Consider the following 26,356-nt stretch of genomic DNA (forward strand, 5'->3'; position numbering starts at 1 on the left):
TGCTGCCATTACTAACAGGAAATCATTTTGGTAGGGATAATTTCTAGATTCTTTCATCCAATTTTCAACATAGTATCCTGCAGTTTCAGTCTTCTTCTGCCAAGATCAGTTCAAATGAATACCACCCAACAACCAGTTTTGTTCTATACTAACTGTAACATCATTTACCCATTTATTTCAACATTCAGAGCCTACAGAGAGATGTCCCAGTGATCTAACCCATATTCACATATATCACAGAATTTGATATAGGAGAAGAAAAACAGCGGTTTAAGAAACAGCTAAAAAAAATTAGGAAATTCGAATAGGATGGTTAGGACAATACTTCAAAAGTTAAACTAATTATAAATCTTCATTTAGAAATTCAAAGCAGTTATTAACATGCAATAGTTTTTAACTATTACATTAAAAAGAACAAGTTTTGTTTATTTACTTATTTGAATTTATTAGCTGCCCAAGTCCAATGGACTCTAGGTGGCATACAGAACTAGAGAAAACCTAAAAACAGATTAAAACATTAAATCAGACAGACAGCCCAGACTGAAATAATCTTATAAATACCAAAATCAAACAAAACAAAACAAAGCCCTTAGCCAAATAATAAAACATCACCCCAAGCCTGGGACCAGGTTTTCAAAGCTTTTGGAATCCTAGGAGAGAGGACACACTCCTTATCCCTAGGGGGATGCTGTTCCAGAGGGTGGGGGCCATGACAGAGAAGGGGGACATGGGGTACACCCACTCTCCCAGAATATACTGGGCAAGCAGAAACTACTGGAGACAAGTGGTCCCTCAGATATCCAGGCCCTATGCCTATATACTGTACATGACTGAGTTTCAGCACATACATACCTTCAGATAATATTTATTTATTATTCAAATTCTGTTACCACCCATCTCCCCCAAAAGAGGGACTCTGGGCGGTTTACAGTAATATTAATACTATAAACAATAACATTAAAATCCCATAAAAAGTAAAAACAAATTACAAATATAAAATATATACATACATACATACATACGTAACACATTTGCTTTCCCCCAACTACTTATCCCAAGAAAGAATGGGATATTCTATGTCTTAACCCCCTTAAACCCTTACAATCTCAATAAGGCCCTGCAAAGTGGATATGCAGCAAAATCTTTCTTACCAGCATTAGACATCCAAGTGCCCTCTGTTAATATGGGAAAGTGATTATAAAAATAATAAAAGGTGGGATAGAAAATAAATAAAACAAAAATAAGGGCACAGCAGAAAGTATAAAATCAATTAAGAATTGACAAGAGAAAAATAACATCCAATTACTGGCCTGACAAAACAGCTAGTGACCCCTTTGCACTAACACGTTGCTCAAAGAGAAAAAGTGCTTATAAACTGAATGTTGCCACTGCCTGTCTACCAAGAAACCCTGTCAACCACAGGTACTGTAAGATATAAAAAGGCAACTAACTTGTCAAACAGTTTAAATCAAACCTGCCAACAGCCACTGCAGTGAAAAAAGGCAATGGATTCAAACAAAAGAAGGTATTTTTCCACTGCATATCTTCTGATAGCTCCATTTACAGAGAAAAGACAACATTTTGTGTTATTTTCCTTCATGACTGTGCCAGCTGACAAGCCCTCCAGTGTTTTATCTTACATTCATGTTCTTCTCATAAAAATATCATAAGGCAAAGAAAAGGAACAAGCACAGTAGCTCTTTCAGTGCCAATGCTACTCAAACTTTATGCTGGTTGCACATGAAGTGATTGCAGTGCTGTATGTTCCTAGATACTGCTGTATTAGTTCCACCAGATGCTTCCTTCTCTCATATTAACAGGATAGCAAATACCCTGAGGACATTTGGCCTATCGTAAAATTGATAAACTGAACAACCAGGATATATACTCCCTACACAATGGTAGAGAGAATCCACTTTAAAAATGCAGTAGCAGTCTTTGAAAGTCTGATATTTAAGAATAAAACCTACATACCATTCATGACAAACCATTAAACTTTTCAAGATCAAGTTTACCAAATTTTAGAAAGAAACTTTAAACATCTGACATTTAGAAGAGTTTAGCAGGCTTTACATAATACAACAAAAGGACGTATTTTGGAGGATGGGGAAAGATGCATTCATCATTCACAACTAGAAATTCTAGCCATAAAAGGGGCATACTGAGAAATGCCAAAGAGAACTGATTCAGTAAAGTTTTTTGTTGGGGGGGGGGGACATTTTTCCTCACAGAAATGCGGTTAAAAACTGTTTATCTCAGAAGGCCACATGGAGCATGACTCCTAAGGTCAAAACATTTCACTCTTTTGTGGAGGATAGAGACTGAAGGATTCTTTTAATGCAAGCTTAAGTTCTGCAGTGGTTTAATACACCTATTGTATCCTCTTGTCCCCAAAAACACATTGCTCAAAATCAGCCATCTTTGCTGACAAACCATGCTTACCAGTTTTACAGAAGAATAAGCTATACAGCTTACTTTATTAAGTAAATAATTTAATTAAATAAAAGTTTACACCAAAGTGGTTTGACGGCTATCCTTTTCTTCGCAAATGCAGAATCACTACTGAAAGTATATAAGCCAAAGCTGACAGCACCTACAGAGCAAAAGGTTTAATTAAAACAAGATCATCCTTCTGAAATTCCTTTTATTAGTTTAATCTGGTACACGATTCACTTCTGTTCCTGGAAAATAAGGCTGTGGATTTAGTAATCTCTCAAAAGCCATTTTTGAAGACAATCTAGAAACTGCAGCTGATAGCCTCTGCAAGTTGTCACTTTGTTTGTGGACTATACAGCCTGGAATGCCTGAGAGAATAACATCTTCCAGTCTTTTCAACTCAGTGAAGTATCATCTAGAAGAGATGCTTTCACCATAAGAGGACTCGTAACCAAGAATAGGGCATTTTTGTAAGCAGCCTCTTGACTTTGGAACTTCTTCCCCACAGAAAAATGTCAGATTTAAATACAGGCAGTCCTCACTTAACTATGGTCATTGGGACTGGGAGAACTCCATTGCTAAGTGAAGCAGTCATAAAGTGTGACATCACACGACCGCGCTGACTTACGACAGCAGTCCCAATAGCCATCATTAAGCGAATCCTGGGCAACTGCAATCCCGTGATCAACATTTGCAACCTCCTGCTGGCTTCCCCATTAACTTTGCTGGTCCGAAGCTGGCAGTGAAGGTCACAAATGGTGATCATGTGACTGCGGGATGCTGCGACCCTTGTAACTGCAAGCCGGTTGCTAAGCACCCAAATTGCAATCACATGACAATGGGATTCTGCAATGGCTACAACTACGAACAGCCGTAAGTCCCTCCCATTCAATGCTATTGTAACTTTCTCAATACACTGCATTTCAAAAGTTTTGTTCAACTGCTTTGGATCAGTCACATGTAAGCAGCAACAAAACCCAGCATGTTTTAGTTGTTCCAGGTTTTGGGCAAAACAATATCCAGAAAGATCCAGGAGTGGTTTTGTGACTCAAACAGGGCAAAGGTGGGGGCCCATCAAACCATCTCTTCCCTCCTCCTCTGCATGGCCATCCCACCATCATCCAATTTTCACAACACCTTTCTTACCCTTCAGTCCCTACCTCGCCTTCCAGTGTCTTGAAACAGCATGTCCTAATTTCAAAACAGGGCATATCCCACTGGTTCACCTGCCCGATCTTCCCAGGGCCTTCCCTCTGCCACTATTACCAATGTATTTGCATATACCGTTACCCAGGAAACCCCTCCGCCTCTTACCCCCACCGCCTTTGCCTGGAACAATCCTATTTCACTCTGTATCGAGATTAAGAACATTTATTACCAAAACACCAAAAACATCCACGCTTTCATTCAAGTACAGTTGCCCAAAAACAGTTGCTGTACACATGGAACAATTCAGGCATACCTTTCAGAAAAGATATAAACATATTATGATAGGCTTTACGGACTTACAATGTTGCAGTTGTAAGACGTTAATTCTATTGAAAAAAGCAGGGTGTGTATTCTATCATAAATATATAGGTAGTATTTAAGAATTCTGAATTCCTTTCCTTTATGGGTTCATGACTTCAAATATTTCAAGACTTTCATTTCACGAATACCTGGAATGTTTTGGAACTGCCATGGTAGCTAAAGAAGAAATGGAGGATTTTCTTTTTGGATACTAAACTACGTACAACATGCTGCAGTTACTTTTCTGTGCTACTGCTCAACTAATATATCAGAATCCCACATTGCTTAAAAATTCATTCTGGCAAGAAGGTCCCTTACTCAACATCCTACTGAATGCAAGCCAAATTGCACAGTCCCAAATGTCTCCAGCAATAACAGCCATTCTGTAATGTACATTACACCAAAGATAAGTATTAATAAGACTACTTTGTAACGTCAGCTCCGATTCTTCTTGCATATGTATTCCCAGACCATGTGTGTGTGCGCATGTGCACATATGCTCCCCCCTCCAATTCTATTTAAAATGACCACAAATAGGGGTTCACACTCAATGCCAGCACTATAGAAGTAACAGAACCCATCTCCTATTCTCCCTCCATAAAGGCAAGTGCTGGTACAGGGAGAATAATTCCTCTGACTGCTACAGGATTTTTTCTTCCTAGAAAGAGAGCTCTCTATTCAAAATCATTTGCCTGCAGTATGAGATTCATTTGCACAAGTCTGGCTTTGACTTAACTTTTTATTTATTTTATTTATTTATTTGTTTGTTTGTATGTATGTATGTAAAACCAAGATTATGGCAACCAGCGTGATTGATAACTGGCAAATAGAGGGAGAAAACATAGAGGCAGCGAAAGACTTTGTATTTCTAGGTGCGAAGATCTGCAGATGCTGACTGCAGTCAGGAAGTCAGAAGACGCTTAATCCTTGGGAGAAGAGCAATGACAAATCTTGATAAAATAGTTAAGAGCAGAGACATCACACTGACAACAAAAGTCCGCATAGTTAAAGCAATGGTGTTCCCCGTAGTAACATATGGCTGCGAGAGCTGGACCATAAGGAAGGCTGAGAGAAGGAAGATCGATGCTTTGGAACTGTGGTGTTGGAGGAAAATTCTGAGAGTGCCTTGGACTGCAAGAAAATCAAACCAGTCCATACTCCAGGAAATAAAGCCAGACTGCTCACTTGAGGGAATGGTATTAAAGGCAAAACTGAAATACTTTGGCCACATAATGAGAAGACAGGACACCCTGGAGAAGATGCTGAGAGTGGAGGGCAAAAGGAAGAGGGGCCGACCAAGGGCAAGGTGGATGGATGATATTCTAGAGGTGATGGACTCGTCCCTGGGGGAGCTGGGGGTGTTGACGACTGACAGGAAGCTCTGACGTGGGCTGGTCCATGAAGTCACGAAGAGTCGGAAGCCACTGAACGAATAAACAACAATGCATGTGTGTATGTATAAAAGATTTTAATTAAAGCAGTAACACTAATGCAAACTAAACTAAGAGAAAGGAAAGTAAAAAGAGTAAAAAGTGCAAAGGAAGAAAAGGTGGGGGGGAAAAAGGGAATGAAATAAAGAAAAATATATAAAGAAGTGACTTCCAGTCTTCATCACAAGTATAAACAAGTTCGATAGCTCTTCAAGGTTACAACAGTTCTCTTCTTCCCATAACCCATCCTTTATCTATAAGCAATCCTTAAGACAACTTTTCAATCCTGGTGTCAGCAAAACATCCATAAAGGGTTGCCAGAATCCCATAAAAACATATATTTTAACCTTGATCAAATAAACCAACTTTATATTCCTTTTACCTCTGAAAATCTTAATCTTTAGTTCATTCAAATATTATCATAGGATTTGATCTCTTCAATTCTTCTTTGTCCCATCACATAGGCTTCTTCAAGCCTTTAACAAGCCTCTTTTGAAAATCCAATAAAAAACATTATCCAGGTCATTCTCTTGGTTTATCATTTGTATTTCCCCTTTAATTTTTAAAACTTCAGCCAGCTTCTTTTGCATGTAAGTAAAAAGTCCTTATCTTGCCTGTCACTTGTATCTTCACTTTAAATGTCTTCTCTGTCTTGTAATCCACTTTTTTTTTTATCCAATATTTCTGATTCCACTATTTCTGCATCAAGCAAGATTTGTTTCACATCTGTCATTCCTCCATTAACATCCTTTAAACACAGTCTATCTATAGAAGCAGACATCTTTACTAATATTGTCGATATCGTGGCTACTAATTTCTGGCCCCCTTCTTTAAAGATCTCCTTTTATATTTCAAACGTTATAGTGTTTTACATTATTTTGTAAATCCCAATCCTAATCAAAAACAATGGCAGGGTTTCCCCCCCACTTTTTGCCTAGATTTTAGTCCCCTCTAGTATCCAACTTCAATCATAAGATTTCTAATCTCTGTCATGACTTATAATAGACAAAATAATTCCGGTTCCCACAAAAAGCTATTTTATATAGTTAGTTCCAAAATCTTATAGTAAAGTTTCAATATTCCAAATTTGTCTGGACTCTTAATTTGTTTATAACTTACTTGGTTCCAAGTTTTGTTCAGCTTTTTGCCATTTTTCAAATTCTTTAAATTTATTTTTTCTTTTATTCAGAAATGAAAAGAGACTCACCATGTGGCTTTTCAAACTTGTCCTTCCAAAGATCTCCAACAGCTTTCCGATGGTTAGATAAGCAATTTTTCAAAGTGATTAGAAGCAAGGCTAGCAACTTTGAAAGGCTCTGCTGTGGTTGTGAGCTTGATTATTAATCCTGTCTCCTGGCACTCAAACCCACGGGAGACCTGTGGTTTCCTCATGAGGAACAGTTGTCTGGAGCACACATGGGTGATCCTCCATCTTCTTGTCTGGAGAGGTTCTGAAGAAGTCGTCTACTTACCGGTTCTTTGGTCTTTGCTGCAGTCGTTATCTCTGCTCACCATGATATGTGTTTAGCTTGCCGTGCTTCCATCGGAAGTCCCGGCTTTGACTTAACTTCATGTGTGAATCCAACCCATATGGTTAGTAAATTATGGCTTACGCTTAGTATGATGTGTGAAGAAACCTATGGAGGCTTATAGTTAAGCAAACCATGAGTTGGCGCAATATTTGAACTCACCTTGCATATATAAAATATTCTTCATGCAAAATCTATATACAGAATTTTGTATTTAAGTATTTGTACTGAGCTTTCAAATAAACAGCATTTCTGAAACTTCTTTATTTTATTAAATAAAACTTTCATCATCACTTATGTAAAGCAGTGAGAATGGAACAGCATCTCCCCAGAGATTAGAATGACCCCACTATGCTTTCCTCCCAGTGAGCCCTGAAGACCTGGTTATGTCTCCAAGCCTGGGCTAGAGTGAGTGGAGGGTTCCTTGAGGTTGGTGTTTATGGGATGTTGGTTGCTGGTTACTCTCTCCAACAGAACCTTTGTTCTTTCCTTGAGTCACTTGCTTTTCAATTCTGTTTTATTCTACTCCTACAATCATCCCACTTTACAAAAGTAACTCATAAATAAATACTAGACCAAAGATACACAATCGGATGATCTCCTATAGTTTTAAACTGCAACTTCAACAATACTTTGTTCATGACCATGCCAGTGGGCTGGATGAGTGAAAAGCAATATACCTAGCCAGAATAGGTTGAAATGATTAACATTTCAAAAACTATGCAAAAACCAGATTCCTACTCATTCACACTGCTGTATCACATTTCCAATTAAAAAAAAAATCTAAGTCAAATGCAGTTAGCCATCAATCTCTTCATTTAGCATTTTCAGCCATTTGCATTCTACTGGGTCAAAACTTTCCCAGTTCCTCAAAATTATTAGCATAACCAAGGAATGTGCATGAAGCAGAAAATGTATTTTGTTTTAATTTTGAAACAAACCATTCTGCTGTGGAGGTTCTGCCGAGCCATTTCAGATTGGTCCCAGCTTGGGGGGCAGGGGGGACATTTTAGATATTCCAGGTTCCACCAGTGCTGCATTTTTCACCAACCCACCCACCTCTCAATATTCCAAGCACTTTCTCTTCCCTCTCCTCCCTCCTCTCAGCTGCCAGCACCACCAATGTACTTGGCTTTCTCCTGCTCTTTCCCCACCAACCACTTATTCTCAGAACAATTGTGTTCTGGTCTGTATCTGAAACAAAACATTCACAATTTCACTTCTAGTAGACAACTTTCCAAACTGCTTTGTGCACAGAACATTCTGCATGTAAACTTTTAACCTACGAACTTGCAAGTTACAACGTATTACACAACAATCCAATTAGCAGCCAGTTTGGGAAGGCAAAATGAGTGGCATCCACTATTATGAACCTTTCAAGTGCAGCTACTTACAGCTTTATATTTAAACAGTGGGTTTCACGGCCATAGGCAATATTGAATTCTATGTAAAACAGTAAGATGCTCAAAAAAGGTAAACTCTCTCTTCTGCACCCAATACCTAAACCCAAGCAGAGTTCTAGTAGTAGGACAATAAGCTGCAGCAGAATAAGAAAGCTTAATTTTTTTCAGTTTAACAAATAGGGAAAAACAGAGTTGAAGACAGAAGAAACTATCAGCTTATTATTATTTAGGTCAAAATAGGTAAGGAATTGGCAAGAGAACACCTACCTGCTTTGAACAAGTTCAAGTTTCCTGGACCAGATGGTTTACATCCCACGGTACTGAAGGAGCAAGCGGATGTGATCTTGGAACCACTGAATGAAATTTTTGAAAGCTCCTGGAGTACAGGGGACTGGAAAAGAGCTGATGTGGTTCCAATCTTTAAAAAGGGGGAAAAAGTGGATCCAGGAACAGACCAATCAGCTTGACCTTAATACCTGGGAAAATCCTGGAAAAGGTAATCAAGCAGCAGGTTTGTGAGCACATAGAAATGTACAAGATGATTACTAGAAGTCAGCATGGGTTTGTTAAGAACAGGTCATGCCAAACAAATCTTATTGCCTTCTTTGATAAAGTGACTAAATTAGCGGACCAGGGAAATCCTGTGGATACAGTATACTTAGATTTCAGTAAGGCATTTGATAAAGTAGACCACAGCCTACTTCTTGGTAAGACAGAACAATGTGGGATAGACAGTACCACTACCAGATGGATTCACAGTTGGCTGACCAACCACACTCAGCGTGTGGTTCTTAATGGAGCTGTATCTGTGTGGGAGGAAGTATGCAGTGGGATACCTCAACCTTCTGTCTTGGGCCCAGTGTTCTCTTCAACATCTTCCTAAATGACCTAGATGAGGGGTTTAAAGGGGCACTCATCAAATTTGCAGATGATACAAAGCTGGGGGGAATTGCAGACACTTCAGAAGACAGACTCAAGATTCAGAAGGATCTTGACAGACTTGAGCATTGGGCCCTATCCAACAAGATGAAGTTCAGTGGCAAGAAATGTAAGGTCCAACACTTAGGCAGGAGCCAACGCAGTCCTGGGCTGCATCAACAGAGGAATAGTATCAAGATCACAGGAAGTGATAGTACCACTCTATACCGCACTGGTGGTGTGTGAATGGTATTGGAATAGTGTGTCCAGTTCTGGTCACAATGCAAAAAAAGATGCTGAGGCCCTAGAAAGAATGCAGAGAGGAGCAACAAAGATGATAAGGGGTCTGGAGGCTAAATCCTATGAAGAATGGCTACAGGAACTACGTATGTTTAGCTTAGCGAAAAGAAAACTGAGGGGAGACATGACAGCAGTCTTCCAATACTTGAAGGGCTGCCACAGGGAAGAGGGCATCAATTTATTCTCAACAGCACCTGAGGGTAGGACAAGAAGCAATGGGTGGAAGCTCATCAGAGGGAGATCCAATCTGGAAATGAGGAATTTCCAGACAGTGAGAACTATTAAGCAATGGAACAGCTTGCCTCCTGGAGTTGTGGGTGCTCCATTTCTGGAGGTTTTCAAGGAAAGACTAGACAAGCATTCCTGCCTTGGGCAGGGGGTTGAACTAGAAGACCTCCAAGGTCCTTTTTATATGCATATTAAACTTGGCATACAAATGTCAAGCCAGCTGTACCATAAAAACAAAATAAAGAACACAAGAGAAACAGGAGAAGGAAGATGGTATGTGAGTTACAAGATGAATTCTGTATAATTAGAAAAAAATTACAAAAAGCAATATCCTGTTGATCAGTCTTCATTCAATATTACATTCAATTTTTCATGAACAAGCAATACACAAAGCAAAGATTTAAAATTAATTTTAAAGTTAAGGGAAAAGTAGAAATTACATTTACTTGTGTCAAATATTAAACAGTTGTTATTTCTGTTGATTGTATCATCAAAAAAATTAACCCATTTAAAACAAACTTAAGCTTAAATTAGAATAGTTTTACAACATTTCATGGAGAAATTAGGGAAGCATTTAGAATACAGGACTTACTTGTTAGTCTTTAAAATATGATCATCAGATATTTTATTGCAGGAATGCCCGCACCTCACTACACATTTTCTGATGAGGCTTTCTCAAGGACCTTGTATTGCATCACCTTGAAATTACTTCTTCAGTCCTCATATGTTCCAGGAGACTAATGTTGCCCAATAATTTAAAGTTAAACACATATTCTTATATTCAATAAAACAAGAATTAAGAAAAATGTAAAACAGGCACTATCAGTTTATTACATACCTCAAGCCTTTGCAAAAATAGTAACATATAAAAAACCCTCCAATGTGAGCCACCCCAAACTCTGAAGCGTATCTGCCGTAGGTCAAAAACTGTTTACTGAGACGATGAATAAAAAGACAATAACATAAAAGACTTTTTTTTTCAGAAGCATCATCCTTTCTGTGCTAAAAGTTAAATGAAACTACAGTTAACAACACGCATGAGTAAAAGTGGAGGGAAATGATTTGTTCCAAACTTGGAACAAAATCCTCAGTCAGAACATTCTAAATGGGTTCTCTTCCAGTAAAAGATAATTCAAAATGTTCTCAGTGTTCCATCATCAGAACAATGGGAACTTGAAACAACCTTGTTTCCCCATTTTCTGTTCTAGGTAGTTGGAATAGCAGTACATGCTGAATGATATCTGTTACCTAACTTGCAGAAAAACTAGCCAAAGGATGACTATTTATTTTCTATCCCGCCTTTATTATTTTTATAAATAAGGTGGCGAACATACCTAATACTCCTTCCTCCTCCTATTTTCCCCCCAACAACCATCCTGTGAGGTGAGTTGGGCTGAGAGGGGGGGACTGGCCCAAGGTCACCCAGCCGGTTTTCATGCCTCAGACGGGACTAGAAGTCTCAATCTCCTGGTTTGTAGGCTGTTGCCTTAACCACTGGCTCTCTTTAAAAGGAATTAAACATTTTAAACATCCCCACTGCACAAACAGCAATGAATAAAACTAAGCCAGGCTAGAAACCAGGAGACTGTGAGTTTTAGTCCTGCTTTAGACCTGAAAGCTGGCTGGGTGACCTTGGGCCAGTCACTCTCTCTCATAGCCCAACCTACCTCACAGGGTTCTTGCTGTGAGGAAAAGAGGAGGAAGAAGGAGTATTAGGTATGTTCCCCACCTTGAGTTATTTATAAAAATAATAAAGGCAGGATTTAAAAAAAAAAAGATAGAAATAAGCTCATAAACAACGTAACAGTGAAAATAGTTTTCTGGCTACTACTTTAAAGCTTCTTCCTAACGCACAAGCCCACTGCATATTTTTGGGTATTTGAAATCTGCCATACTCAATAAATAAAGCAACTTAGTTCCTCCAGTGGTAACCTGAAAACTCAAAAGTAGAGCAACACTGTATTACGTATGCATAATATACACTTGTACATTTGGCAACCTGCCTAAAAAATTGCTTCAAATGGGGAAAGTAGAATTCATGCATTACAACCCACAGATTCCACCTTCCCCAAACAAAACGATTTCAAAACAGCAATAAATTTACATACCAGGCAGGCAGCAGTATATGGTTAACAAACTCTTCCTCAATTCCATCTCTTTCCTTCAATTCATTCCCACCACTGGCAACCTGTTGTTTTATTAGCTATCATACTCTTCATAGCTTGGAGGGGGGGGGGGGTCCCTTAACGGTCAACAACAGGATGCTGGATCATTTAAACATGAAACAAAATGCCTCAGCATTATTTTGTTCCAATCTTGGAATATTTTGTAGCCCTCTAACACACTGCAAAAATCAGCAAAGGAACTGCTATGCTGTTGTCACCTCTCTTTCAAATCTGAAGTATGAGTTATGAACTGAAGCAGCTACACTTCAGTTCTCACTTTTCTGTTGCAGAATCATAGTGAAGAGGTCCAGGCAAATGACAAGAATTAAAACACTGTACACATCTTATGAAAGGGAATAAAACCACTGAGGGGGAAAAAGAGTATTCAGCACCTTTTAACAAGCATTAAAAGGTCTAGTTTCTTCTCAGTGATAATTGTACCAGAATATTCTTCCTGAAATATGAGATGAAAAACAATACTGAAACAATGAGGTAATCTTAAAATTAATATCTAACTGATTAAGCAAGTATAACAGACTCATACATCCAATGTCACGTATATCTTCAGGTGAAGTAATGGTTCTTTCAAGAAGAACAGAATCCAAAATATCGCATAGTACCTTTCGTAGAACTAATTTACACAGAAAGTTCTTTTGCAAAAACAAGTATGTTTAACCTTTAACTGGACAAAATATGGCCTAACTTCAGAATTCCCACAATCCAGTCAATGTTATAGAATAGTGCACTAAGGATATTTTAATAATTGGCAAAATTAACCTGTATTAAAGAAGTCTCTGTATTTTTTTTTCATATTTACCTTATGGGGGGGGGCCTCTCAAATCTAACATTTTCCCCAAATATCATTAAGGCAACAGATATTCCAGTGCAGGTTTGTCAGGGATATCCACCTCTCTTTCAGTATATTCTACTTTCTGAAATACAGCCTCTTTACTTGTAGTGGAGAGCCAGTTTGGTCTAGAGGTTAAGGTGCTGGGCTAGAAACCAGGAGTCTGAGTTCTAGTCCTGCCTTAGGCATGAAAGCCAGCTGGGCGACCTTGGGCCAGTCACTCTCTCTCAGCCCAACCCACCTCACAGGGTTGTTGGTGTGGGGGAAATAGGAGGAGGAAGGAGTATTAGGCATGTTTGCTGCCTTGAGTTATTTATAAAAATAATAAGGGGAGGATAGAAAAAATAAATTTAAAATATTTATGCATCCTAATCCTACTTATTTTTTCAATCAACAGAATTGATTGCCAAATATCTGTAACTGTAAATTTGGTCAGGTATAACTGCCCCTGAAGTGGCATTTGTAGAGGCAGAGTAAGAGTGAGTGTGTGTGTGTGGCAGAACTACAGAAGTAGCATCACCAGCCCTGACCTTTTTATACATGTGTTGTGATACTGCGAGTAAGACAGGATTGGAAATTGTGCTGTGACACCAGAGCTTGAAAAAAATCAGTATTTTGGAAGTTAAAAAAAACCGCTTACATATTCCTTATAGTTATATCCAGCCTTTTTATAGTTTCCCCTCAGCTCCAATATTATTTTCACAACAGCCATGCAACGTACATTAAGCCAAGGTAGAGACTAACTCAACATCTGTCAGTGAATATCTTAACTGAATGGGATCTGAATTTGGCTTCTAACCCAGCTCTAACCCAGAATTCTGACTACTATATCACACTAGCTTATAGGCAACTCATTCTTTCCTAGCATTCACTAGTTTCTAAAATTATTTTAGTTTTGTATTAACAAGGGACATTAGATTTAAGAGAAAATAATACTGAATAGCAAACAGGGAAAAAAAATAGAGGAAATACATAAAGCTTTTTACTGCAGCATCAAACCATAATTTGGTGTTATGTTTTTACTAGGAGATAGGCTGAGTGAGTACATGCATTATACTTAGCCATAGTTCCTTTAATTTAATGGTTCCATGATGGTAACCGAAAACTACAATGGCTGAATCCACACAATATTCACACCCCAAGTCAAAGAATCACAACATGGCTCAGTATATGACATATGAACCAGGGCATACCTTGAGGATGAAGCAACAGTGTTGAAATTAAGCAGTGCCCTGATGAGACTGCTGTACTCTATGCACACTGCAGTGACTTCTATCACTTATAGTGAGAAATTAAAACTGTTTTTATACACATTTTTATTAATCCAGTAAGTGAAAACCTTAGGACTAGATGATCAAATAGGCTTTAAGGTAATTTTATTTTATTTTCCTTAGATGACTTCAGTTCCAAAAGACATTGAATAAACATCTACTGTATCAGCTCAGGTTCTTAATTTCACAACAGAACCTACTGCCTCAGGAGATAGTGAACTCTTCTTCACTGCAGGTGTTTAAATACAGGTTTGATGGCCATCTGTCAGATGCTGCAACAACAGAATCCTGACTGGACAAGGGGATGGACCAGACGATCTCTAATGTCACTTCCAATATGTTCAGTCTATTATTCTATTAGAACATTGAATCTCAGCAATAGAGATCTAATTTAGCTCTGATATCAGATTGGATCTCATAATTTATCAACAATCCACTTCGATAAACATTTCTCATATAAAGCAAGACTTCAATATTGCATGCCTTCTCATAACTCACATATCTGTAGTCTATTCCTAAAGACCACCTTTTCTTTTCAATGCCATATAGACAGATGTTGAGTATCACACAAATATAAATGCCCCCATCACATCTGCCCATATATATCTTTAGCAATCAATAGTATAGCATAGTAAGCTTTAAAAAAAGAGATAGGAGATAAGAATACTTGTTTCCTTTCTTTTTCTCTCTCTGTTTTCATTTATTTGATTTCTATCACTGCCCAGAGTAACTTGTTAAGATGGGCAACTGTAGAAATCAGATAAATAAATAAATAATGAAAACCAGAGATAGTTCTGTTTAGCTACCCCAATACAATCCACTTAATCCAATCTGGTGATCTGCAATTGCTTAATCCAATCTGGAAACACGTGAGCACACCATGTTTCTATACAACCTTTTCTCTCTATTGTTAAATTAGCTGTACTGGGAGTACTCTGTAGGAGGCAAGGAAGGAAAGAGATTTGGGAAGTGTGCTGCCATAATTATCCATGGGTACATGAACTGGCAACAGTAGTGATGAGAGAAACAGGTTTCCATTATGAATCACCCATTATGAGTTTAAAAGTTTGAAGCCTAAACAAATCTAAAGAATATCTTGAAACAAAATTTCTTCAGAGTTTGCTTCTAAATCCCACAAAACCTGGCATAGGGAAAAAGGAAACAAGTATTCTTATTTAATATGAAAAGTGTTTATCAATAGTATTGCACTTTGTTTTAAATATGTACTGTCATAATCAGCAACATGTACCCTTCAACAAAAATAGAACTTAAGTATCTGGTGTAGTGGCTAAGGTGCTGAGCTAAAAAACAGGAGACTGAGAGTTCTAGTCTTCTTAGATATGAAAGCCAATTAGATGACTTTGGGCCAGTTACTCTCTTTAGGGCAACTTACCTCACAGGGTTGTTGTTGCGGGAAAATAGGCAGGAGCATTACGCATTTAGGCTGACTTGAGTTAAAAAAAATTAAGTGGGATAAAAGTAAATAAATAATTCCAGTTAAAGCAAAGATTTACATAAGTTGCTCAACATGCCAAATACCTCCCACCTCTGTGTTCTTGTAACAGGATAATATGTAGAGCAGTCTATTTTATTTGCTTGTTAGATTGATATTCTGCCTTTTCTCCAAAAGCTACAAAGACATATGTGGAGATCTCTAATTTATCCCCCAAAGAGCAACCCTATACAATAGGTGGAACTGAGAGTGAATGATCTAGTTCCCATGGCTAAGGGTCGATCTGAACCTGGGTCTCTCTTGTTCTATTCCAACAGATTGAACTCTGCCGTACCTGGTTCTGGTACTTGAGCATATTACAGAAAATCAGCACTATCGGATTTCTTCCAACTTTACTATATCAGATGAAACACTGCAGTACACTGGATTCTATAATTTTAAAGCACAGTGCTTGTGATAAAATGTATTTCTCCCCAATTTTGGAGGGAGAAAGAAAGCACTTTTCCAACCAGATGGTACACAACCCATGTATCAATGAAACTGAATGATTCATCATATTAGACTGCATATACACACATCCCTGAACAATAGTCAATATTCATAAGCTAAACAACCATGAGGGCTTGACATTTTATAAAGATACTTTTTCCTCCAAAGTATCCTTTTCTGCTAAATTATCCTTCTCTCTCTACTAAAAAAAAGAGATCAGATTTCAAATTCATAAACTACCACCCTATACAGTTATATTAAATCTTTTATCTCACTTCAAACTGTATGTTTGCAAAGAAAATGTACCACAGCTTTCGAGTACTGTGCAACTATGAAGTACTGTTTTTAATTTCGTTAATGCTATACATTTACATGACACGAGGAAGACAAAGTTGTCAGCCCCAAAGTCAATTCAGTAGAAGAAATGAACGACTCTCCTATCCCTTTTTCAGTCTCCTCCCAGGATAAATGTTAGGTCAGATTTCAACTATGAAACTGAAGGTCTAAATGTCAGGACACAGACCTAGCACTACAATAGAAAAGCCCATCTGTACTCAAACTATAAAGGAATAAGCCCACGTGGACATTTGGAAGACCTTTGCCCCACTTACTTTAGGGACCTTCTTGCACCATCAGTGTGCACCAAGTTAGGAGTAAGGCGAAGTGCCCTTTCCACAAATAAATGACAAAACATTAATCATACAGGAGGAGAGAGGCCTATTTTTCTGCCTCCCGTCCTTGGCGCAGGCTTCACTATCGCTAAGCCACGACAACTATCCGAAGGGGCCTTACACAGAAGCTTTCTCCGGAGCCCAAGCTAAAAACAGACGGGCTACGCACACAGCCGAAAAGTCCAAAAGCAAGGCTCCGTAGTGAATTCAGGAAAATCACATGCTCGCACCCAAAGAAAACCACGTTGCCTTTACTGCAGTGGAATGCTGGGAAAGGGAGGAAGCTCCGAATGGGCGACACACACACACGCCTAACCATTGGGCGGCGAGGCGTTGGGCGACGGAACGCTTAAACCGTCGCCAGAGGCACGTTTGCACTGGGGCCTAGAACGCCGCAACAACGCCATGGAACCTTCGAAATGCACCACTTTTCCCAGTGCCCCGCCCCGGTTGAGCCGCATGACCCACCGCCGCCTTGGCCTCGCTTAAGTCAGCACTCGGTCTGCCCTCCTCGACTACACACGCGTACACGCGCTTTGGATGCCCTCCCACGTTTCAAGGGGGCTCAGCTGTCGGTAGCTCGTCGCCTCTCCCCACCACACCCCCAATTCAAACAAATCAAAACGCCGATTTTTTTAAAAAATAAGCATGTATTTAAGCCCTCGGTGCCCCGGATGAAGGATAGCCCTGGTTTACCACCCCGTTTTTTTTTTTTCCCTCCCCTCCCTTCTTCAATCACGCAGAGACCAAAGACCTTGGGCATGTCTACTTTGGACGGGGTTACATTCACCGCCGGATATTCTTAGAGTTCACCCAGTAGCACGCTATTTAACTAGGCCTATTTAGGAAAATAAGCGACGTGGGGTCTCTGTCTTGCTCAAGCTCATTAAACATTTACAATCTGATATATTGCAATGCCGAATGTTCTCCTGTGAACGGGAAGTGAATATAGGCGAATCCACTACACACCGGCCGTAACTTTACAGGAAAAAAGCAAATTTCTATCAAGCATAAAGACAGGGAGAGGGGTTTGCGGGGGGCGGGGAAGAGAGTTCACAGGGCGCGTTTTGCAGCGACCAAGGTCTAAAGATATTTCACGCTTGGTTTTGAAAGCCCCGTAGCACGCTTTCACCGACCTCCATTTGCCTTCTTTAGAATCAGTTTTTGCCAAAAGGCTCCCAGAGTGCCGGGTGAGGAAGCACCGGGTGGGTGTACATGGACAAAGACAGGGTGGAGTTCTGTTAAGGGGGGGAGAGCATGTCACCATGTTGCAGAGGGAGGACTCCCCACCTCGAATGACTGGCTCCTGCTTGCCGTATCAGAATAAGCCTATCACCCTACAACCAGCCCCCGGCCCACCAACCTCGGCCGCCAAAGGATTCATCCTACCTGGAGGGGACTGTCCGTTGAGAGTGACTAACGCCACGGGGGCGTTTTTAGTCCAAGGGTTCACCTTGGGTGGAGGGGCCTCGATGAATTCCTTGCGCCCAACTCCTCCCTGCTCGCCGCCCTCTTCGCCGCCACTACTGCTGCTGCTGGCTTCGCCGGGCAACCGGTTTGACTCTACGCCGCCACTCCTTTGGTACAGCAGGTTCTCTTTTTCCTGATGGTTGCTGTCCTCCTTCTGCTGCTTGATACTGGGGGGCTTCAGCGGGGCCCCGTTTCGGCGCAGATGCTCCCCCACGTTGCCGTTGCCGCCGCCGCCTTCTTCCTTGCTGCAGCTGTCGGGGCCGCCCCCCTTGCCCTCATCGGCGTTGGCCTTCTCTCCTTGGTGCATGAGGTGCTCGCCTTTCTCCTGAGGCTTAATAACAAGCCCGTGTTCCTCGGCGGGCAGGAGCGGGTTGGCGGGCAGTAGAGCCTCCACCTGGGTAGCCATCTGCACGCCCGCAGAGCCGCCTCGTTCGTCCGCCTCCAGGCTCTCCCGAACAACACGCGCCCGCCCCAAACTTTCCCGACTCCCCCTTTCCAGAACCGCCTCACCGAGCCCAGCCCTGTCCCCTCTTTTTCCTCCGCTGTTCTGTGCTCAGGTAAGTCTGCACCCCAAAGCGAGGGGGGGTCGAGCCGCCGGCTTCCTCCCCCCACCCTGGGAACCCAACCCCGACGTCCCCCCTCCCCCGTCTCCTCTGATGCCGCCGCAGCAATATGGAGAAGCAAGGAGACCACGCGACTGGCCAACGATAGCGCGCACCCCTCAGCCAGCTCCGCCTTAGAAAGGCTGAGAGCGTGCACGCTCGTCTCGGTAGCGAGCGCGCCTCGAAAAGGGAGGAAGGCGACCGGCTCGAGCTGGGAGGCCGCGCGCGTGCCTGATGCAATTTAGCGAGAGGAGACGCTTCTTAAAGGGGCAGAGCTCGGAAGAGTGGTTAACTTCATGCCGAAGGGCGCTGCTTTCTTGCGGTGGCACCCTGCTTTCCAGTTGAACTGGCTCGGAAGGTACTAGGCCTGTTGTCTCCAGAAGAACTAATCTTCCTTCAGTTCTGAACCATTTATTTCGTTCCGTGTAATTAATGAGATTTTCTTCCAATAATCAAGATCAGGGTAAATGTGCAACCGAATAAACCTGTTAACTTTAAAGTAGGTTCCACAAAAAATTTTTTTGTTAAGGGTATAGAATTGTAACCTCCTCTCTTCCCGGAAGTTTCATGTAAAGCTCTGAATTGACAGACATCATCTTGTAGTGGGGAGATACCCCTCCATTTTCCTTCATTAATTTTATCTCTTGGCAGCTCCCCCCTTTGTTTTGCTATCGTGATCCTATGTATATCCATTGAGAAACAAGCCTTGCTCTGTTAGGGCGGTTTGTTTGAATGCCATCAAGTAGCTGCCGATTCTTAGCGACCATATGGATAAATTCTCCGGAATTACCTATCTTCACGTGGCTTTTGGATCTCTCGGTGCATTGGTTGTATTCAGCCTTACTATTACCCTAGTAAATGTGTTTAGGATTACAGTGCACATCTCTGTATCCTATTTCTTCTGTTTTATTCAAAACCCATTCCTTCTCCTGTAACCTAGGATCTGTCTTAAAAAGCTAAGCAGAATGGACCTTCCACTTAGATGGAAGCCAGTCAGAAAGTCCTAAGGCTATAGACCACACTGGGAAATCAAAAAAACATATGGAGGGAGTTTGAACTGCTGCCAAGAAAACTCTATGAAATGGGCATGGATATGAAATGACCAGTATTTGAGCTCAACTGGAAAAAAACTTTATCTTAACCTTTGCAAAGCAAGCCAGTCCTATTAACCTTTCATTGACTTATTAGTACATTTATTCCATGTTCTCTTCCTAAAAAGAAAGTTATAGGGTCCTCCCCTGCACTTCAGCCTCAGAACAATCTGTAAAGTAACCTAAACTGATTGTGATTGACACCAACTCATTTCAGTAACATTCATAGTTGATTGTTGGAACCTGGCTTTCCCAGCTTGTAATCCAGCATTTTATCCTCTACCCTGCACTGCCTCTGTGCATGGCACTTTATTAATTTCAATCTTCAGTGTGTAATATAATTATCAAAGGTGGGGACAGGAAACCACAAAAGTTAGGAAAAGAATGTATCTAAATCATCTGACCAGCAGTAAATAAAAGGTGATGCTGGCTTGAAAGTGATTGATTATATCCCATCAAGTAGTTTTTGACTCCTAGTGACCACATAGATTTTCTCCATGATGATCTATCCCTAACCTGGTCTTTCAGGTCTTCTGATAGTGCACTCATTACCATTGTAATTGAGGCCATCCACCTTACTGCTGGTCTCAATTACTTCTTTCCCAACACTAGAGCCTTTTCCAGAGAGCTAGGTCTTCGCATAATGTGTCTAAAGTAGAATAATCTGAGCCCAGGCATTTGTGCCTTGAGTGAGAACTCTGGGTTGATTTGTTCAACGATCTGTTTATTCTTGGCTGTCCATGGTATTCTCGGGAGTTTTCTCCAACACAAAAGTTCAAAAGCATCAATACTCTTCCTATCCTGCTTCTTCAAAATCAAACTTTTGCATCCATAGAGTGTCACAGGGAATACCATGGCTTGCATGATTCTGCTCTTTGTAGGTATAGACACATCACGGCCTACAGATGCCTTTTCCAAGGCCTTCATGGCTGTTCTACCAAGTGCTAGTCTGCAGTGGATTTCTTGACCGCTTGTTCCTTTACTGCTGATGGTTGATCCTAAAAGGAGAAGCCATCTATCAATTTGATATATTCACTGCCACAGTTCTAAGGCTGGTTCTTGTACCTGTTGTCATTAGTTTGGTCTAATTTTAGTCCCATTTTTTCACTTTGCTCCTTAAGGGGAGAATATACAGCTTTGTCTCACTTCCTTTGACAACCTGGAGCCAGTCTGTTTCACCATCTTCTGTCAATACTGTGGCTTCCTGACCTGTATATAAATTTCTCATGATGACAATGAGACATTCTGGGATTCCCATTTTTCTGAGCACTTTCCACAGCTTGACATGATCAACATAGTCAAAGGCCTTTCTATAATCTATTAAGCACATAGTGACTTCTTTTTGATAGTCTTTGGCTTTCTTAATTATCCAGTGTGCATCAGCAATAATGACTCATGTTCCTTGGCCTTTTCTAAAGCCATCTTGAACATCTGGCATCTCTTTTTCCATGTAGGACTCAAATCTGCATTGGAAGCAATGACATAAATACATACAAGCAAGATGTGACTTGTATGAATTGGCAGTTTGAGAGTTCAGCAATCAACACTTATGAAGATTAAGATTAATACCCAGATTGTATATAATACTATTTATGGCAAAAAAAGAACGAAGTGAGGGTTTTTTTTTCTTTTTGCTTTTTTAAAGAATGGTAATTTTAATGTTAAAGGTTTACAACTAGATCATATAATAGAATTTTATCCCTTGTAATGTTGTAATTTGTTTTGAATAATAATTTGTCTGTACTATATGTATAATATTTTTTTAGGTATAGTGGTAGAAATTATTAGGGGAACTATAAGATAAATTTAAAATTTAATGAATTTGGCAGGGAGGGATAAATTAATTATAGGGATGAGGGACAATATGTAGTTTAAACTTGTTTTTAGTGAAAAACTGAGGGTTTTTTTAATGTTTTTTTAAATGGGGGAAAATCTGTTAGATGGAAATGTTGAGTAAGTTGAAATGAATGATTGAAATAATGTTTCTTATAGTTAAAACCAGTGTTTGATGTATTTTTGATGTATATCTTTGCTGTAGAAAGAAGTCACTCTTTATGTATTCTTTTCTGTTTATTTCTGCACCTTTTTAGTTTTCTAATTTTCTTTTAGTATTTTTAAATCTTTTTATCTATATTCTGAAAATATAATAAAGTTGTTTAAAAAAAAGAGAGAGAGAGTGCAGCCAGCCAGTCATCACATTTTCATTTGTTTATTTTTAAATTATTTTAAGGTTTTTTTTTCAGTTCTGAAGAAGGTCTGTATTGTAGTACAGTTGTCATATTTTCTTCACAGAGTTCCTAAGAGTACATTAGGGAAAAAATCAGCATACTGTATGGAAGAAAATTAAATTACTGTTGAATTTCTGTTAGTTGTATCGCTGTCAAAGGATGGGACATAGGATAAAAGTGGTAAGCCAGGCACTATGTTATGAGGGGATGCTAAGATAGCTGATCAGGTGTATAACTGTTTTATGAGAAGATACAGTGCTGGTAGCAAGCATATCTGTAGATAGTACTGACCTGAAAAAGCAAGGAAATAAGCTTAGCTTTTAACAGATCTGAAATGGGATAGCTGTATTCTATCATTGTAAACATACTTCTCTTCATATAAAAAATCTAAAGGTAACATGGTAATAAATAATGGCACAATACACAGTATTCCACTTTCATAATGTGTAATAAGATTCTCTTTTTAAATTAAGAATTTGTAATGCAGCTTTCCCTTAATAAATGCATAGTACGAGAGTTTCCTCGACACTGTGTTTTGTCTTTTAAAAAACCCTCACATCTCAGAAATCTTTTATCATATAATGTGTGTGTATTTATGTATTTATTTGAAATTATATATATGATAAACAGGAACTACGTTCTATTCCAAAATGCTGAGAAATTAAATGAATCTAGAATATAGCATTGTGCAACTGCAACTGTCTTCATGTAAATATTTAGCAGTATTAACTATAGGATAGCTACCGTCATCTCTATCATTTGCTTTTGTAATCGACATAGCTTGTCATATGAATATGAGAGGTGTGGGACTGGTTGATTTTTCCATATCCAGAACCAGAAAAATTAGAAACAATATTTAACTTAAAAAATGCCCAGCAATATGTAAACTACACATTGATAAAAAAGCTACCCCAATTAATCAGGATCAGATTAAAAAAAATAATCTGAAGAATGTATACAAACTGCACATAGAAAACACTGTCTTAAAAGAAACATTCCTATACAGGAAGAAATGCCTTTTTTAGATGCATGCTAAGACAATGTGTGTATTATCTAGTTTTTCCTTCAAAACATTTTAATTATATGCAGTTATACATATGTAATCAATGGTGTTTTAATCTTCTTGCAGACCAATTAAAAAACTTTCATTTTGAAAGTAAAAAACTTTCAAAATGTATTCTCCAGTGTTGAATTCAAATGCTATCCACTTACCAATGGCCATTTTCCTGCTAGTGATTTATAGTGTTTTGCATCATTCAGCCATTGGTTGAGGCAACATTAAACCTGTTCTTGCTGTGATTATTTTGGCAGAACAACAGTAGGCACCAGCCATCTTGTAGATTTTGGGGACATACCTCTGTGGACATTGCTAATTTTGAAGCTATCCTTGCAGAGTGGTGCAATAAATGGGAAAATACTACTTTAGCACCAGTTCAGCTAGCAAAAACTTAAGGCTGTTTTACTGATGAGCTGGGGATGAGATGAGATGAGATGAAGGAAATATCATGGGGGCAAGGGGGGAAGTTGCTGTCATCAAGGAATTATTGTGCTGTGATTAGGTGCAAGTAGAGACATGGCCTCAGAAAAGGAAGAATGACAGTAGCAACTCCTTTGTCCTAACTCAAACCCTTTCTTCTTTAATACCTCTTGATTTCTTAGTAGTGACAAAGAATTAAGTCCCAGTAGTCTCAAGAAATCTAGACCTAGAATGTTGCTACTGAGATAGGAAAACTCCCCTCTAGATTACGGGCCTTTTCCCGCTGCTGACCCACCTATCCTGAGTCAACAGCAAACTCTACCAGCATGACTTTTGCTGTCCTCATTACCAATCCTTCTCTGGCTGCTTTGACTTGTATTCCCTACCATCATAGTCACTTGGCTTCTCTCCAAAGCAATGGGTGACAAAGCCTAACAAGTTTCATACATCATGTGGATGCCCTGGAGCCGTACCCAGAAAATACTTTTTAAACACTTTTTAAAGTCAGCTAAAGATGAGTTAAACCTGTCTGACATGACGGCAACACTGTGGTCAGAAAAAATACATTGTCAGGGCTGGTTAGTGCCATGGCTAGGTACTAGTACAAAACAGCTGTATGCCATGCCACTTTGTAGGTGTATGCTCAACTGATTGAATGTACTCCTCAGTACATAAACTTCTTCCATGTATATCAGGCTTTCCCTCCATCCATCCGATTTATATAACCGCCCATCTTACAAAAGTGATTCTGGGTGGTGTACAATAAAACTACCAGTTAAACCAAATAAAAACAACAATTAAGCATGTATGTATGTATGTATAGATTCTTTAGATTTCTGTGCTACATCCCCTCTCTCATTGTCCTAACAGTCAGGAATCACGCTGAGACGAGGAATAGGTCTCTAGTGTTTATTACTGCTACATTAGACAGAAAACCCTAACAAACTGAAGAAGCGTGGGAAAAACTCAGACAGATAAACCCCAAAAGTCAAGGCGGGTCTGATCTGTGTCTCTTTGAATGGCTGCTTAATTCCTCAGTACTACGCATGCGTTTCCCCCCCTGGATAGGGGCCCCCTCCTGCTCACCATCAGTACTCATGACACTCATGGACTACTGGAGAGTACAAGAATAGTAGTTCAAAATGCCTGAAGGGCATCAAATTGAAAAATAGTGACATAAAACATCGGGAATGCTGACATAAAACAGAAAATGTAAGTGAAAATTCCTAGCATACAGTACTCTAGATTTCAAGACTGTTTTGTATGGAAGACAAACATCATGCAACTACAGGTTTTATCATAAGTGTTGTTATGCAGATATGTTTAAAAGTAAATCTAAATTAGGAGTAGGCAACCAGATAGACTGTACTACATACTCCATGAATCGTTTTCATGTCTCAGGGATTATAGGAATTGTAGTCTGAATGGGAGTAGACAGTCTTATGCCCACCATATGTTTCAATAGTATTACTTTTAAAAAATCACGCATGCTTTTATTTTTATTTTTTGATGAGCTTACCTTTTGGGATCAGCCAAGATCAGCTAAGTTTTGCCACTGGCTGAGACTCACCACCCACCTTGAACAACAACTATAGAGGAGGAGGAGGAGGAGGAGACATTCTAATGTTATGACTGGTGGGCCCACTGAGTATGAACAAATTTAGTAGGGAGTTATGCTTCTTCAATTGAAGATAAATATTTTGACTACTCATTGAGCTAAAAAGCCAGGAAATACAGAGTCAGGACCTATTTAATTACATCACTGCATAATAAAAGTGAAGCAATGTGAACATAGGCTTTGACAATGCTTGGACAAAGGACATTTGTAGCAGTCCAAATATAAAATCCACTGAATCAAGAGTTTGGGGTAGGGGATGTCCAAAGAAAATGTGTTTCTGTTTCCTGACAAGCAACATCTACATTCTGATTCTGACAGAACTAGTTCATCTGCTGAAACTTGATTAGGATAAAACTTGTCTGTTGTTGAAGACTTCCATCAGATGATTATGAAAAAAGCTGCAAATTATTGTATACCCTCTGGGCTCAGTTGCTCTGCTTTATCCACAGTTACCTGTCATGTACACAAGATGCTTAGTCTTATTACAAAAAAAAAAATCTGTCAGTTGTATGTAGAATAATTATGTCCCATAGAAACCCATCTTCAGGAAAAAGAGCCATCAAACCACTGTTTCCTGAGGTACAGTAATTATCTGGCAGTTCAAAAGCTTTCTTCACATGTGCTGTCAACACAAAGAGTTGCTCACTGTGATACTGTTTTTATACTGGGCTCTAATTACTCAGTTCTGAAATAAGGCAAATGATAAATGGCAGCACATGGGAACTTTTAACACAAATGTGCCACACACATGTACATATAGGTTGCTTTCACCAGAACAACATGTGGTTTGCACATCACACACACACACACACACACACACACACAGAGTGAAATAAAACCACAAAACACATGATATATGTGTGGTAATGAAAGGCAACAACTGAGTACAAGCTGACCCAACTCAGCTCATAGCCATTAGCATGACAGGAAAAGTGTCAGCTAAAACGGCCTTACAACCTAGTATCTCCTTTTGTAAGAATCAGAGGAATCATACAAAGGCCCTGCTTCCACAACCATCACCATCTAATGTTTCAATGAGATAGTCAAGATACTAAGATGAACTGAATCATGTTGCCCCTCTATCAATGTCAAGAAAAAAATCCCCCGCCAATGAAGGTGGCTTTGGGCAAGAAGTTAGGCTGAAAGCACAAAGAAAACTGTGCCTTTGGGGAACGTTCAGAATGACCCTGTCATACATTCCACTATCTCATCCAAAAAAAA

General features: G+C 39.6%; 1 protein-coding gene across 1 annotated transcript in view; it reads right to left on the minus strand.

The window, feature by feature from the left end:
• LARP1 (La ribonucleoprotein 1, translational regulator) overlaps positions 1-18,728 on the minus strand; it is an 87,149-nt gene extending 68,421 nt beyond the window's left edge. Inside the window, exon 1 of the mRNA XM_063292148.1 lies at positions 18,039-18,728. Coding sequence (XP_063148218.1) covers positions 18,039-18,525 — 487 coding nt within the window. The 5' untranslated portion in view covers positions 18,526-18,728. The remainder of the gene's footprint in view (positions 1-18,038) is intronic.
• Between the last annotated feature and the right edge of the window lie 7,628 nt (positions 18,729-26,356).

This window comes from Candoia aspera, chromosome 2 (assembly GCF_035149785.1).
Source record: "Candoia aspera isolate rCanAsp1 chromosome 2, rCanAsp1.hap2, whole genome shotgun sequence".
NCBI classification, from domain to species: domain Eukaryota; kingdom Metazoa; phylum Chordata; class Lepidosauria; order Squamata; family Boidae; genus Candoia; species Candoia aspera.